Below are 13342 nucleotides of genomic sequence, written 5' to 3'. Positions count from 1 at the left end.
TAAAAGAGTGAAACCACAAAGAACTAAGGGAAAAGTACAGTTGAATGATTTTATAATATTTAGCAATCTTAAAGTGTGGGATAGCCTTTTTTAAGCTTGACATGAACTACTGGAGTCATGAAAGAAAAAACTGGTTAATATTACTCCATTAAATTTTTTTTTAATTTAAAAATTTAAAAAAATTTAAAAATTATGCACAGAAAAAAATTGCTGTACCCAAGATTAAAGGGCCATACACTAAGAAAAATTGCCATTAATAGTAGCAAGAAATTGAAAATAATTGAAACATCCATTATAAAGGTATTGGTTGCATAAATTAGGATATAGTCAAAGTGAGAGTACTGTGCCACTAGATAAAGAGGGAAATAGATATGCATGCACTATGAAAGTTGCCCATGCTTCATCTTTAGGCAAAAGACTTCCTTTTAAGACAGTATATTCTAGGTTTTTATAACATTTGCAGAAAAAAATACAAGGATATACACATCAAATTGTTAACAGTGGTTACTTCTGGGGATGGGAGTACAGAATTTTTCTAAATTTTTAAAAACTTTTTAAAGTATCTCTACACTCAACATAGGACTTCAAGTTCAAGAGTCACAAGCTCCTCCAAGTGAGCCAGCCCAGCACCCCTAAATTTTTTTTAGCATAGTTGTTGTAAATGCTTGTATTTTTTAAAATGAACATAAAAATAAATTAGAAATATTAATAAAGATATAAACCTTGATTTTTAAAATAGTGTTTAAGATATTATAAATTTTGGAGACTGATGTAGAGGGTCACATATGTGTTCTGTTTCATAAGATTTAGAGACTGGGTTCCTAATTCTTCTGTAATTGGGGGAGAAGTTAGACCAAATTAATGCAAGATAGTAGTTAAAAAGAGTTTGGAGGTTGAGTGTATTGCATTATCATACCTTCTTTAATTTTATTTACAGATTCCATTGCAGACTCTCTGGATGGATAATACCATTAAACTTCTGGATTTGGTTGAAGTTAATAGTTCAATCCTCACTGGTACTAACTCTTGAATAGCTGATGTGGAAAATATCTTCACTGTTCGCCATTTGAAAATGTGTCTGTTTATCATAGGTCACGTTTAGTAAAAATAAGGATTTAGTTTGTGTCAGTTCAGTAATGATGATACTTTACATTCATTGTCTTACTTTTTTGGTTGTCCATTCACATGTATTTTTTCAGTCATCCTAAGAATGTGGAAGTAGGCAAAGCAGTGTTACTATCCCATGTTAAGCTCTGTGATTTTGTACACTAAGATTTTCAAGAAATGCAGAATGACTTGGTCAGTTTCATTCTGCTGAATATCATAATGAAAATCCCTGGGCAGCTCAGTGAGACTCCTAGGCCTGGGTGTAGCATTTTATGACAGTCCATTCTAAGGGCCCATCAGTGCCCTCCCAATATGGTGGACTAAAGGAGTGGGAGCCACAAAGGGAGCTGGTGCAGCTCAGAGGGAGTCGGAGTGCCCCAGGGATCTAAGAATTGGGATTTGTTGGGTCATGGATGGAAGGGTCAGCTTAGATCCTAAGCTTCCTATATACCTCACCACTGGTAGCTAGCTATTTCCCCCAAATGGTCAAAACTTCTAAATTCGACGTTTTTATGTTGATCTTTGGGAGACTGGGTAAAGGACTGGCAAGTTCCTATATGTATATAGAAAGCTTACTTTTGGGTTTGAGATACAGAGCACCATGGCTCCATCATAAGTTTGGATGTCAGGGTCAGGACATCAGCAGTTACACCCTCCAGTATTAGTACTACCTCCCGGGATGTTTTTTATTTGTAAACAGCATGAAGTTGCATAATTATTTATTCTCTCTCCTATCCTTCCCTACCCCACCAATTCTTTAGATCCAAAATTAACAGGACAACCTGTTATTCCAGGATCAGTCATATACCACAAACAGTCACAAATACTGCTGGTTCGTTGCAAGGTACATTTTCCTTTAATTTTAAATTATATTTGTTTTACTAAATTTATGGTTCATCATCTTTAGTTAAGACTTCACTCACCTGTTTATTCATCAGATTGAGCCAATGGACAGTTTAATTTTTCTTGAGAAATAGTAGAATCTCGGGCAGCCCCGGTGGCGCAGCAGTTTGGCGCCGCCTGCAGCCTGGGGTGTGATCCTGGAGACCAGGGATCGAGTCCCACATCGGGTTCCCTGCATGGAGCCTGCTTCTCCCTCTGCCTGTGTCTCTGCCTCTCTCTCTGTGTCTATGAATAAATAAATAAAATCTTAAAAAAAAAAAAAGAAATAGTAGAATCTCTAGGATAATTTTTGAAAGTGATGCAATTTTACCCAGGCATGATTACTGAAAGAAGATTCAGTAACTTTAGTGCTTTCTTAAAAGAAACTTGTATATTCTCAGTAGTTCAATTTAATTAACAAGTTCTTGTTAATAACTAACAAGTCTTGTCCAACTAGCAACTCATCCTGCTAATACAATGATCACAGAAGACAGCCATATCAGAGTACCTACCTGAACCACTATAGTACAGGTATCCTACTTGCATTTACAGTTTGATAGTGGTTAAAGAGATTTCTTAACCTATTTAAAATGACTTTAGAACCATTATTATTTTATGACAACGGCCTATAAAATGACCATGTTTCTTCATCTCCTGGTGTTTTCTGTCCTACCATGGTTATGTGCAATGTTTTGTGCTCCAGAGGCCATGTTTAAAGTATGTGATAGGGTGATCCGACCTACACAGACTGTGGATACAGAGCCCCCACATCAGCCTCTCTTCATCTTTCTTCAGTTTATTCCCAAACAGTGGAGGGTGCACATGTCTGCTGTCCTTGTCTGGGTCTGTCCTTGCAATGTCTATATTGCAAATCTGCAGTTTGCTCTCATAGAAGCAGCGGAGGTTGAGGTTGTCTGAACATGTGAGTTTAAGTTCCACCAGTTATGTCACCTCAGACAAATCACTCACTTCTCTGGGCATCAGTTTTCTCTTCTAACATTAGTTCCCACAAGGGATGATATTGGATCTGCCTACTTTTAGAGTAGTTATATTTCTGATGACCAATCCTAATAAGATATGTGGGCATATTCTGAACACTGTAAAGTACCATCCAATATGGCACTCGTCTTTATTCTGTCCCCTTTGTGTTTAAATTTGTTTTATTTATACAGATCTGTATATTTGTTATCACTTGGTAGTAAACTTAGAGCCAAAGAATCATATATGTTACTTGGTACAGTGCTGTCTGCAGCTAGGCATTTGGTAAAGATTTGTAGGTTTGTTTGTTTTCATGATAAAGGTTGTATAAGCTAAAATTGCCAGTTTTGCCATCACTGCCTGTTCACTGTTGTTTGCCCGTTAGGATGGCTGGATTGGTGTTCGATCAGTGATGCTCAAGAAAACACTAACAGCTACTGATTTCTACAATGGATATCTGCACTCCTGGTACCAGAAAGATTCCCAAGCTCAACCAAGCCAATGCAGATTTCAGACTCTCAGACTTCCAACAAAGAAGAAGCAGGGGAAAAAAATTGTTGCTATGCAACAGTGCATTAAGTAGTTAAGTAGATGGACAAGAACCTACTACATATTTGTAATTTATTAAAAGCCTTATTTACAAGGAATTACCTTGACTATCAAAGAAGATGACACTGTTGGAGGGAAAGAAGATTATTGTCAAAAAGATGAATTACCTCACTTCCCATTTTTTGTTTAACAGTAGTTAAAAACTTTTTTCTATTTGAATAACCAAAAAAGCTTTAAATAAAATTTGTATTTATAATGTGAAACTCAAGGAGGTTTTATCTTTCCCTAAAAGTAAATGCAACTAATTAATAACTAGTGTGTGTGTCTGTATACATACTGAATAGAGGTTCTTTTTTTTTTTTTTTTTAAGATTTTATTTTTTCATGAGAGACACAGAGAGGCAGAGACACAGGCAGAGGGAGGGGAAGGAGAAGCAGGCCCCATGAAAGGAGCCCAATGCAGGACTCAAACCCGGGATTCTGGGATCACACCCTGAGTTTCTTTTTAAAAAAGTGCATCTAGGGGATCCCTAGGTGGCTCAGTGGTTTGGCGCCTGCCTTTGGCCCAGGGTGTGATCCTGGAGTCCCGGAATCGAGTCCCACATTGGGCTTCCTGCATGGAGCCTGCTTCTCCCTCTGCCTGTGTCTCTGCCTCTGTGTGTGTGTGTGATGAATAAATAAATAAAATACTAATAAAATATTTTAAAAATAAAAAACTGGGATCCCTGGGTGGCTCAGCGGTACAGCGCCTGCCTTTGGCCCAGGGCGTGATCCTGGAGTCCCGGGATCGAGTCCCACATCAAGCTCCCTGCATGGGCCTGCTTCTCCCTCTGCCTGTGTCTCAGCCTCTCTCTCATGAATAAATAAATAAAATCTTAAAATAAATAAATTAAAAAATAAAAAAGTGCATCTATTTAAATTTTTTAGATCATATGTCCCCGTTGATTATGCTATCAATTTCAGCAGTGTTTAATTCTACATTTCTGATTTTCAACAAGCAATAAAATCAGTTCTTTAAATTTATCTACCATCTAGTTTTCATAAAATAGTAAACATACATAATATATAATCATCTCTGTCACATGAATCTGTACTATAAATTCATATTTCACATCTAGGTTTTCTTGAAGTAGGAATATGCTAACACTTTTCAACTTAATTATGCAATAAAGGTTATTGAGCATCTGGTCTGTGCAAACTCATCTGTCTCCAAGAGATTCAAGCACTTCTGGAGCAGGAAGGGGAGGTATAGTGGCCAGCTGTTGAATTTTTGAAAATCATTACATACCAGCTCTTCCTGCCTAGATTCTATCAGTAAAAATCTTTTCTCATTCACTAATTCATCCATTCCACATTTATTGATAGGGTGATCATATAATTGGCCATCTAAATTAGACACGTTCATGAGTAAAGGAAGCACTTACAATAATTCCTGGACAACAGGCATAAACCAGGACTCTCCCAGGCAAACCAGGTTGTACGGACATCTGTCCTATTTACTGAACATTTGCTGTGCTACCAGCCTTTGTGCTGCTTGCTGAAGAGTCAGAGATTAAATAATATTTGATACCTTCAATCTACTGGTGAGGCAAACATGTAAGCAAATATAATACTGTTGTGAATGCCATAATGGAGGCATAATGGAAGCATTAAATCTCCCTCAAGGGATTCGGGGGGAGGCTTTCTAAAGAAGGTAAAGCTGAATCTGGTTCTAAATCATGAGTTCACCATGCAGACTTAAGGCATTCTAGTGTGTATAGAGAGGCACAATGGCATAAAAAAACACTATCTCATGGGGGTGGGGTATGGAAGTGTGGTTCTTAACTGGATGATGGGAACATGAACAAGCTTTTTATTATCAATCTATTTTTATTATCAATCTTTTTAAAATTATTTTTTTTTAATTATTTTTAAAGGTTTTATTTATTCGTAAGAGACGGAGAGAGGGCAGAGACATAGGCAGAGGGAGAAGCAGGCTCCCTATGAGGAGCCGATGTGGGACTCATCCCAGGACCCTGGGACCACGCGCTGAGCTGAAGGCAGATGCTCAGCCACTGAGCCATCCAGGCGTCCCTATTATGATTCTTTAAACCATTAGTTTGCTATGCATTTTCTTCAATGTATGAGCTAGTTATACACTTACAGACATATATGCACCTGGCTGGGAAAAACTAACTGGATCACAGAAGAGAAACGAATGGCAAGTTAAACACGGGGGGAAAGAGCACAGTGTTTTGAAGAAACTGGAAGAACTGGCAGGAATGGAATAGGATGGATGGAGATGAGACTGGGAGAGCAAGACAGGAGGGCCACTTCACGGAGGGTTTGACCATGAGACTTTGGACCTTCACGGAGGGTTTGACCATGAGACTTTGGACCTTTGTCTGCCATGCAATAGGGAAGTGACAACCCGATTTGTATTTCAAAAAGGTGACTTTGGTAGTGGGGCAGAAGGTGGAATGGAGGTAAAATGTGTGGCAGGAAGATTTGGTGGGAAGTTAGAAATGTGAAAATCTGAACTATAGCTGCAGTTATGGGGAAGGGAGGAAAAGAATTTACCAGATTTTTGCTATAGAAGTGAGAATGTGGTTATTGTTCAGGTGTTGGATTCTGATGGAGAGTTTTGGCTCCACCACTGATTAGCTTTTTGATCTCCAGTAAGTCACTAACCTCACTGAACTTTAGTATCCTCATATGTGAAATGGGGCTGAAGAGAAAAAACGCTCCGAAAAGTCACTGAGAATTAGTGCCTGTGTGAAAGTGCTTTTTTGCTGTTGTTTTCCAGGTAATATGCATGGAGCACTTACTTTCCTCTGTAGGGGCTGCCGTCATGGTACGGAATTCAGAGAGAACGAGAATCAGTACCACCTCGGAGCTTGCAGCAGTGCAGTAGTGGTGACTAGAGGTAAGGAAATGCCCACTCAGACACTGCCACAGGGAGTGGAGAACCTCACTGAGGGCACCGCTTTCTCTGATCTCTTACAGTCTAGTGGTGAATGGTCTCAGGGCTGCCACCCCACGTTCTGGGCAGAGCCTCTCTTGTTTTGCTAATTACCATTGGCCTTCCTGGGTAGAATCTTTGGTGTCAGACTGCCTCTAGCCCTTGGCCAGACTGTGAGTCAAGACCTAGTCCAGTCCCAATGATTTTACCTGCACAAAACACATTGCCTAATGCCAAGCAGGGGGCTGTGGGTGAGGCTGTGTGAGCTGGAAAGGGAAGCGGGCTACCATGATTGGCATGGTTGGTATACCATGAAATACCTTTCATACCTATGAAATCTTGAGGCAAGAGGGCAAGACCTATCTCAGAGAGGGCAGTTTCCCATGCAGAGATCCTCGAGGCCATCCTGGGCCTAAAGGGCAAACACCAGGTTTAGAAATGCCATTTGCAGTTGGCAACTCATTTTGACAACGTAAACGGTACACATCCCAGCTAAGCCTCAGGAAGCTATATTTATAGTTTCAGGCCCTCTATAGAAGCCACAGTCGAGGGCAACCCAGGTGGGTCAGCGGTTTAGTGCCACCTTAAGCCCCAGGGCCTGATCCTGGAGACCTGGGATTGAGTCCCATGTCAGGCTCCCTGCATGGAGCTTGCTTCTCCCTGTGCCTGCGTCTCTGCCTCTCTCTCTCTCTCTCTCTCTTTCTTTCTATCTCTATCTCTATCTCTCATGAATAAATAAGTAAAATCTTAAAAACAAAAAACCACAGTCCAGTATGACTGAGCAATGTTTCTCAGCTAAGCCAGAGTCACCTGGAGTACTTGTTTAAAACGTAGATTACATACATGCATACATAATATGTAGGTTCCTTTTCTTTTTTTTCCTTAAGTAGGCTCCATCCCAGCACAGAGCCCAACATGGGGCTTGAACTCATGAACCTGAGATCATGATCTGAGCTGAGATCAAGAGTCAGATGCTTAACAGACTGAGTCACCCAGGTGCACCAAAATTTTAGATTCCTGAGCCCAACTGCAGACCTTCTATCAGTCTCTCAGGATGGGACTCTGCATTTAATCACACTCAACAAGTAATTTTTATGCTAGAGTAGTAACAGCTTTAACTAGTTTAAGAGGTGCACATGGAACTATGTTCTGACCCCTAGGTCCAGGATCCTCCCAGGAACACAGCCTATTCTGTGCTCTGGCTTACAGGATGGATCACAAAAACATTGCCTCCTTATGCAAGATGCTTCTATATTGGTTCTTGTCATTGCAGAAAAAAAAAAATCAGACTGAAAACAGAATTTAGTTACTTATTAAAAGTTGGGTGACCTAGGACAAGTTACTTAAATTCTTTAATGATTTCTTAATTTACAACAAGGGTGGGGATGCCTGCGTGGCTCAGAGGTTCAGCGTCTGCCTTTGGCTCAGGGCACTATCCTGGAGTTCTGGGATCGAATCCCACAGCGGGCTCCCTGCATGGAGCCTGCTTCTCCCTCTTTCTGCCTGTCTCTCTCTCTCTCTCTCTCTCTCTCTCTCTGTGTGTGTGTGTGTGTGTCTTTCATGAATAAATAAAATCTTAAAAAAAAAACAAGGGTAATAATAACTACCTTGCAGAATAGAAACACACATCGAATATGCCCGAGAAACTTCCTGGCACATAGTAGATACTCAGTAAGTGCTAGATATTATTGTCAGCAGAGTCTAATAATACTGCTGCAATGCCTTCTTTGAGCCTTGCAACAATATTTTCTCCTCTGGATGGCAGCAACAGCTTGCTGAGATGCCTTTAGACCAACAGGAAGAAAAGAATTTTAGAATAGGAAAGGTCCTATGATTTAGTAACTCATTCATTTAAGAGATGATGAAACAAGGACTTAGTAACAACTAGCTAGTGACAATACTAGGATTAGAACCTCAAGACCACAGTAAATTCTGTTAAGAATTTTACTCGTGGTTTGGTTTGGGTGACAAGAGTAGTTTATCTGAGCATAAAATCAAGTTCTTGATAATGGCTGCCAAGAGATGTTTATTATTTTATACTTTGTATTTAAGACAGCACAGTGTCTTTTCACCACTTTTCTTAATATTCATCAAACAATTTCAAAATGAAGATATAAGATTTTGAAAGGCAGAGACTTAGATTCAACAACCATGGCATGAGCCCTGGCCCTGCTACTGACCCTAAGTCTAGGCTGGTTAATCACCCTGTCTAAATATGTTTCCTTATCTATGAAATGAAAATTGTACCTACTTTGCAAGGGATGTCATGAGGAATATATATATGTAATGCACCCAGCACAGTGCCTGGAACATAGTAGGTTCTCAAAAGCATTATTTTTAGCTAACATTTACTGAGTGCTAGCCAGACTTTCAAGGACTTGACCTGAAGTATCTCATTTTATTGTTACAAATAACCTTGTTGGGACACCTGGGTGGCTCAGGGGTTGAGCATCTACCTTTGGCTCAGGTCATGATCCCAGAATCTTGGGATCAAGTCTCACACTGGGCACCCCCCACAGGGAGCCTGCTTCTCCTTCTGCCTATCTCTCTGCCTCTCTCTGTGTGTCTCTCATGAATAAATAAATAAAATCCTAAAAAAAGAAGATTTTCTCATTTCAGTTACTATTTAATCACTGTCCTTATTACCTCTAAGAATTCATAAAGTTTTCTAGAATCCTACAGATAGAAGCTGCTTTATTTTGTAGTATAATAGTGCCGTTCTTGTTTTCCAGGATTCTTTACTGCAGCTTTTCTTGCAGAAGATAGATTGTCACATTGTTATTTACAGAAGAAACATTAATGAAATGCTTAGTTGTCAGATGATTTTTTAAAATGTGTTACCTTTGCTTAGGCACTTTTATATTTAAAAAGTTAACAATGGACAAATATTAGCTTATCTAAGAAGGTAAAATATTATTCCTATAGAAAGGCATTTTTGTGTGCAGGCTGCTTTTTTTTTTTCTTTTTAAAGATTTTATGTATTTATTCATCAGAGACACATATACACGGAGAGGCAGACACACAGGGGGACCTGATGTGGGACTTGATGTGGGACTTGATCTGGGACTCTAGGATCACGCCCTGGGCCGAAGGCAGGCACTAAACTGCTGAGCCACCCAGGGATCCCCCACAGGCTGCTTTTTAAAAGTTTGATTGGAAGGGAGAGGCAATGTGGGGGGGGGGGGTTACCAGAAAAGAACAGCTTTGAAACAAGGCTATTGTAAAGATTCTGTGATATACCTGTCATAAACATATAGAATCTAAAATCTTAGACTTGTTAAGAATTTAGAGATAGGGACGCCTGGGTCGCTCAGTGGTTGAGCACCTGCCTTCAGCTCAGGGCATGATCTCAGTCCCGGGATCAAGTCCCACATAAGGCTCCCTGCATGGAGCCTGCTTCTCCCTCTGCCTGTGTCTCTGCTTCTCTCTGTGTGTCTCTCATGAATAAATAAATTAAATATTTTTTAATTTTTAAAAAATTTTTTAAATATTTATTTATTTATTTATGATAGAGAGAGAGAGAGAGAGAGAGAGAGGCAGAGACACAGGAGGAGGGAGAAGAAGGCTCCATGCTGGAAGCCTGACATGGGACTTGATCCCGGGACTCCAGGATCATGCCCTGGGCCAAAGGCAGGCGCTAAACCGCTGAGCCACCCAGGGATCCCCAATAAAATATTTTTTTAAAAAAAGAACTTAGAGATCATTTAGTCTAACCTTGGACTCATTTCACAGAGAAGGAAACCACACTAGAGAGAAGAAATGTCTTGCCCAAGAATAAAACTCCAGTTTCTTAACTCCTGGATAATAATGAATTATTAATTATAAATCACAGTAGGGGTACTTGGGAGGCTCATTCAGTTGAGCATCTGCCTTGATTCATCTCAGATCATGATCTCCAGATCCTGGGATCAAGCCCTAGTCAGACTCCCTGCTCAGCAAGTAGTCTGCTTCTCTCTCTCCTCTCCTTTCCCCCATCCTGCACACACATGTGCTCTCTCTCTCTCAAATAAATACAAATCTTAGAACAAGTTCAAATAAATAAATAACTGTATATACTTGTTTGATAGGACCTTAGTTCAATACGTAGGAAACTATAGAAATAGACACACCAGCATCTGTCTCGGGCAGTTCCAGAATCCCTACTCTGTGTCTGATCCCTATAATCCAGTGCGGCATGTATCCGACACAGACTGAGTCTGGCAGTAAGGAAACAGCCTTTATTTTCAGTCTTGGGTCTCAGCATAATTTGATATATAACGCTGTAGTCAAATGTATCCTGGGCAGCTTTAAAGGATAGTATTCCGAGAACTGGTATTACTGTGAAAAACTAAGTGTTTAGTTTCTCTTTCACTTTTTCACACATCTGTGGTTTGGGGGGCGGGTAAAATAGAGGCATTTCACTCTGGTGGGTCAAGTGGAAGAGGCATTCTAAGAGGAGTAAAGAGTATATATAAACACCTAGAGGTTTGAGACCTCATAGGGTATTTGGGGCCCTTTGAGAGAGCCAGACCTGCTCTTGCCTGTGGACCTTGGACTTTAGCTTGAATAGAGGAGGGTGCTACTAAAGGAGAAGCAGGGCTTAGACCATGAATAAAGTTGATTTTAATTTATTTTTAAATCATACAATAATATATGAACACATTCTTACATAAATTCAAATGCTAAATCTAAAGCCAAAGTTCTTCACCCCCCTTCCATCCTCCAGTTTCTCCTCAGAGGTAACTGTGCATAAGAGATATATCTAGGATTATTTTGCACGTGTGCTTTAAAACAAATATTATCCTATCAAAAGATCAATTTGAAGGATAGATCTTCAGTTTGGGCAATTCTGAGAACCAGATGGCCATCTGTTTACTTTGCCTGGAGTTCAGAGAGTATTTTGTGAACATTCTAGTTTTTAACTGAGGTTCTCACACAGGGATTGGTGCTGTGGGAACCATCTGGAAGACCCCAACCATGACAGCTGCAAACCCTCACAGCCATATCCCCCAGGTCTGCCTGCACCAGGGCCTGTCCTGGGTCAAAAGTTTGCTCCCTGCAGTTGTGCAATTACAGGACAGCTGGAATTCACAGAGATTAAATGTTCCTTGTTCAGATTAGGGAATGGATAATGTGCCTGCCATGTGTTATAGGACAACTGAAGATCCAAACATGACCAAGGGGTACTTTTCTCAGGGAAAGAAAACATTCATTATTTTGGGTTTAATCTTTTACATTGTAATAAAAGTTCACATGTAACAAAATCTACATAATGAGATGGCTTTTCATTATCAACAGTCAAATTAAAAATTATCATCAAACTAACAAAATAAGGACTTTTAATATATTTAGGCATATCCATAGCTTAAATCTCACTAGGGCTGTTACTAAAGTGAGGTCTAGGAGTGTGAGGAGTAAGGAATCCAGTGTTAGGAATATGTGTGGATAGATATATTTATTCTCTCATTAATTCATTGAAGGTACATTTAGTACCTACTATGAGCCAAATCATGTGCTAACACACTGGTTGGTTACTCTGTTCCTTTTGCCCTAAATTAAAGCTCACAGACCACCTCAGGAGACAAAAATAATGAGCATCCATAACAGTCTTTACACACAACCAGTGCTTTGGCAATTATTCCATTCATTAAACTATTCCAAAGTTTTGAGGGGAAAGCCACAGGTTAAAAATCTTCTGTAGAAACATGCCCTATACACCTACCTGGTGCTCATTATAAAAGACCACTTCCTATGAGAATTCTGAAAGAAGTGACGAGTTGGGGAACAGGAGGCTAACGTGTGATTGTGTTCTTGGGGGATGCATCTGCAATTTGTTGGAGTTCTAGACTGGGACCCAACATTCACAAGCAGGAAGTCAGAGATCATGACTAAGGATTCCAATTTACTGAGATTCTCCCCTGACCTTAATCCCATAAACAGTTGCTGTTTATGCCAAAAGCTTTAGCAGGGTATAAGCTTTCCCTAAAACAGATTAGGGAGAGCCACTTTCAACAGGACCTTGTTGCAGGATCACAGAAAGACTTCAAATAAGATTTACATGTTATCCAACCTTATTATACATTCTTTCAGCAAGCTGCCAATGTTTTACTGTAACCTCTACCAAATTTTGCTTAAGAAGAATGCTTATAGGGCAGCCCGGGGGTGGGGGTGGGGGGGCTCAGCGGTTTAGCGCCGCCTTCAGCCCAGGGAGTGACCCCGGGGGTCCTGGGATCGAGTCCCACGTTGGGCTCCCTGCATGGAGCCTGCATCTCCCTCTGCCTGTGTTTCTGCCTCTCTCTGTCTCTCATGGATGAATGAATAAATAAAGAAGAATGCTTATAAATATATTAACATTCCCTATTCCTTTAAGGGGAAAGTGATGCAGGAGCCGGAGGCCTGGTGGGAGCTGTTCTCAAAAATCCTCCAGAAAGCGCAAGTCTGCAAAGAGCAGTGAGAGCCTTACAGGGTAAGACCACGGAGGGCGTTGTGCCAAGATGGGAAAAAAAAAAAAAAAAAAAAATCTTGCCAAGCAAAGACAGTATACAAAGTGCTGTTCACCAAAACTTGTAACCCAGGGGGGTGGTCCCCCAAAGCTTCACGTGGCGGAGAGAAAACGGTCCGCACCTGCTTCCTCCAGGAGGGCGCGAACTGAAGGCAGAGGCAGGTCCCAGGTGTCAGGCGCCCCCGTCTGCCGCTCGCACAATCTCTCCCTCGGTGCCCGCAGCGAATGGGTGACCTAGGGCTGACCCAGGGGCAATTCGCACCTCCCCCCAGCGCCCACCGGCACCCCGGGGGCGGCCGCCAGGTCCCAAGCGGCAGGATGCGCAGAGAGCGCCGAGTCTCTCTCCCGGCTCCATCCCGCCCCGTCGTCATGGTGACCGCCGGAGCCACGCAGCCCCGCCCCTTC

General features: G+C 41.0%; 1 protein-coding gene and 1 long non-coding RNA gene across 3 annotated transcripts in view; one reads left to right on the top strand and one right to left on the bottom strand.

The window, feature by feature from the left end:
- The window catches only part of MTFMT (mitochondrial methionyl-tRNA formyltransferase), a 26675-nt gene extending 22896 nt beyond the window's left edge, over positions 1-3779 (top strand). Inside the window, exons 7-9 of one of the 2 annotated variants that reach the window (XM_072809145.1) lie at positions 938-1016; positions 1869-1951; positions 3353-3779. In XM_072809145.1, the coding sequence (XP_072665246.1) occupies positions 938-1016; positions 1869-1951; positions 3353-3550 (360 nt within the window). In that variant the 3' untranslated portion in view covers positions 3551-3779. The remainder of the gene's footprint in view (positions 1-937; positions 1017-1868; positions 1952-3352) is intronic. The other variant, XM_072809147.1, reaches the window with a different exon arrangement.
- LOC140623116 (uncharacterized) overlaps positions 1-13294 on the bottom strand; it is a 19507-nt gene extending 6213 nt beyond the window's left edge. The window contains exons 1-3 of the long non-coding RNA XR_012022789.1: positions 13060-13294; positions 2031-2235; positions 917-1204 (exon numbers count right to left, since the gene is read on the bottom strand). This is a non-coding gene — a long non-coding RNA (uncharacterized lncRNA). The remainder of the gene's footprint in view (positions 1-916; positions 1205-2030; positions 2236-13059) is intronic.
- Between the last annotated feature and the right edge of the window lie 48 nt (positions 13295-13342).

This window comes from Canis lupus, chromosome 32 (genome assembly GCF_048164855.1).
Source record: "Canis lupus baileyi chromosome 32, mCanLup2.hap1, whole genome shotgun sequence".
NCBI lineage: Eukaryota > Metazoa > Chordata > Mammalia > Carnivora > Canidae > Canis > Canis lupus.
Note: the sequence above shows the minus strand (reverse complement) of the source record. Positions and strands in the feature narration are given on the sequence as shown.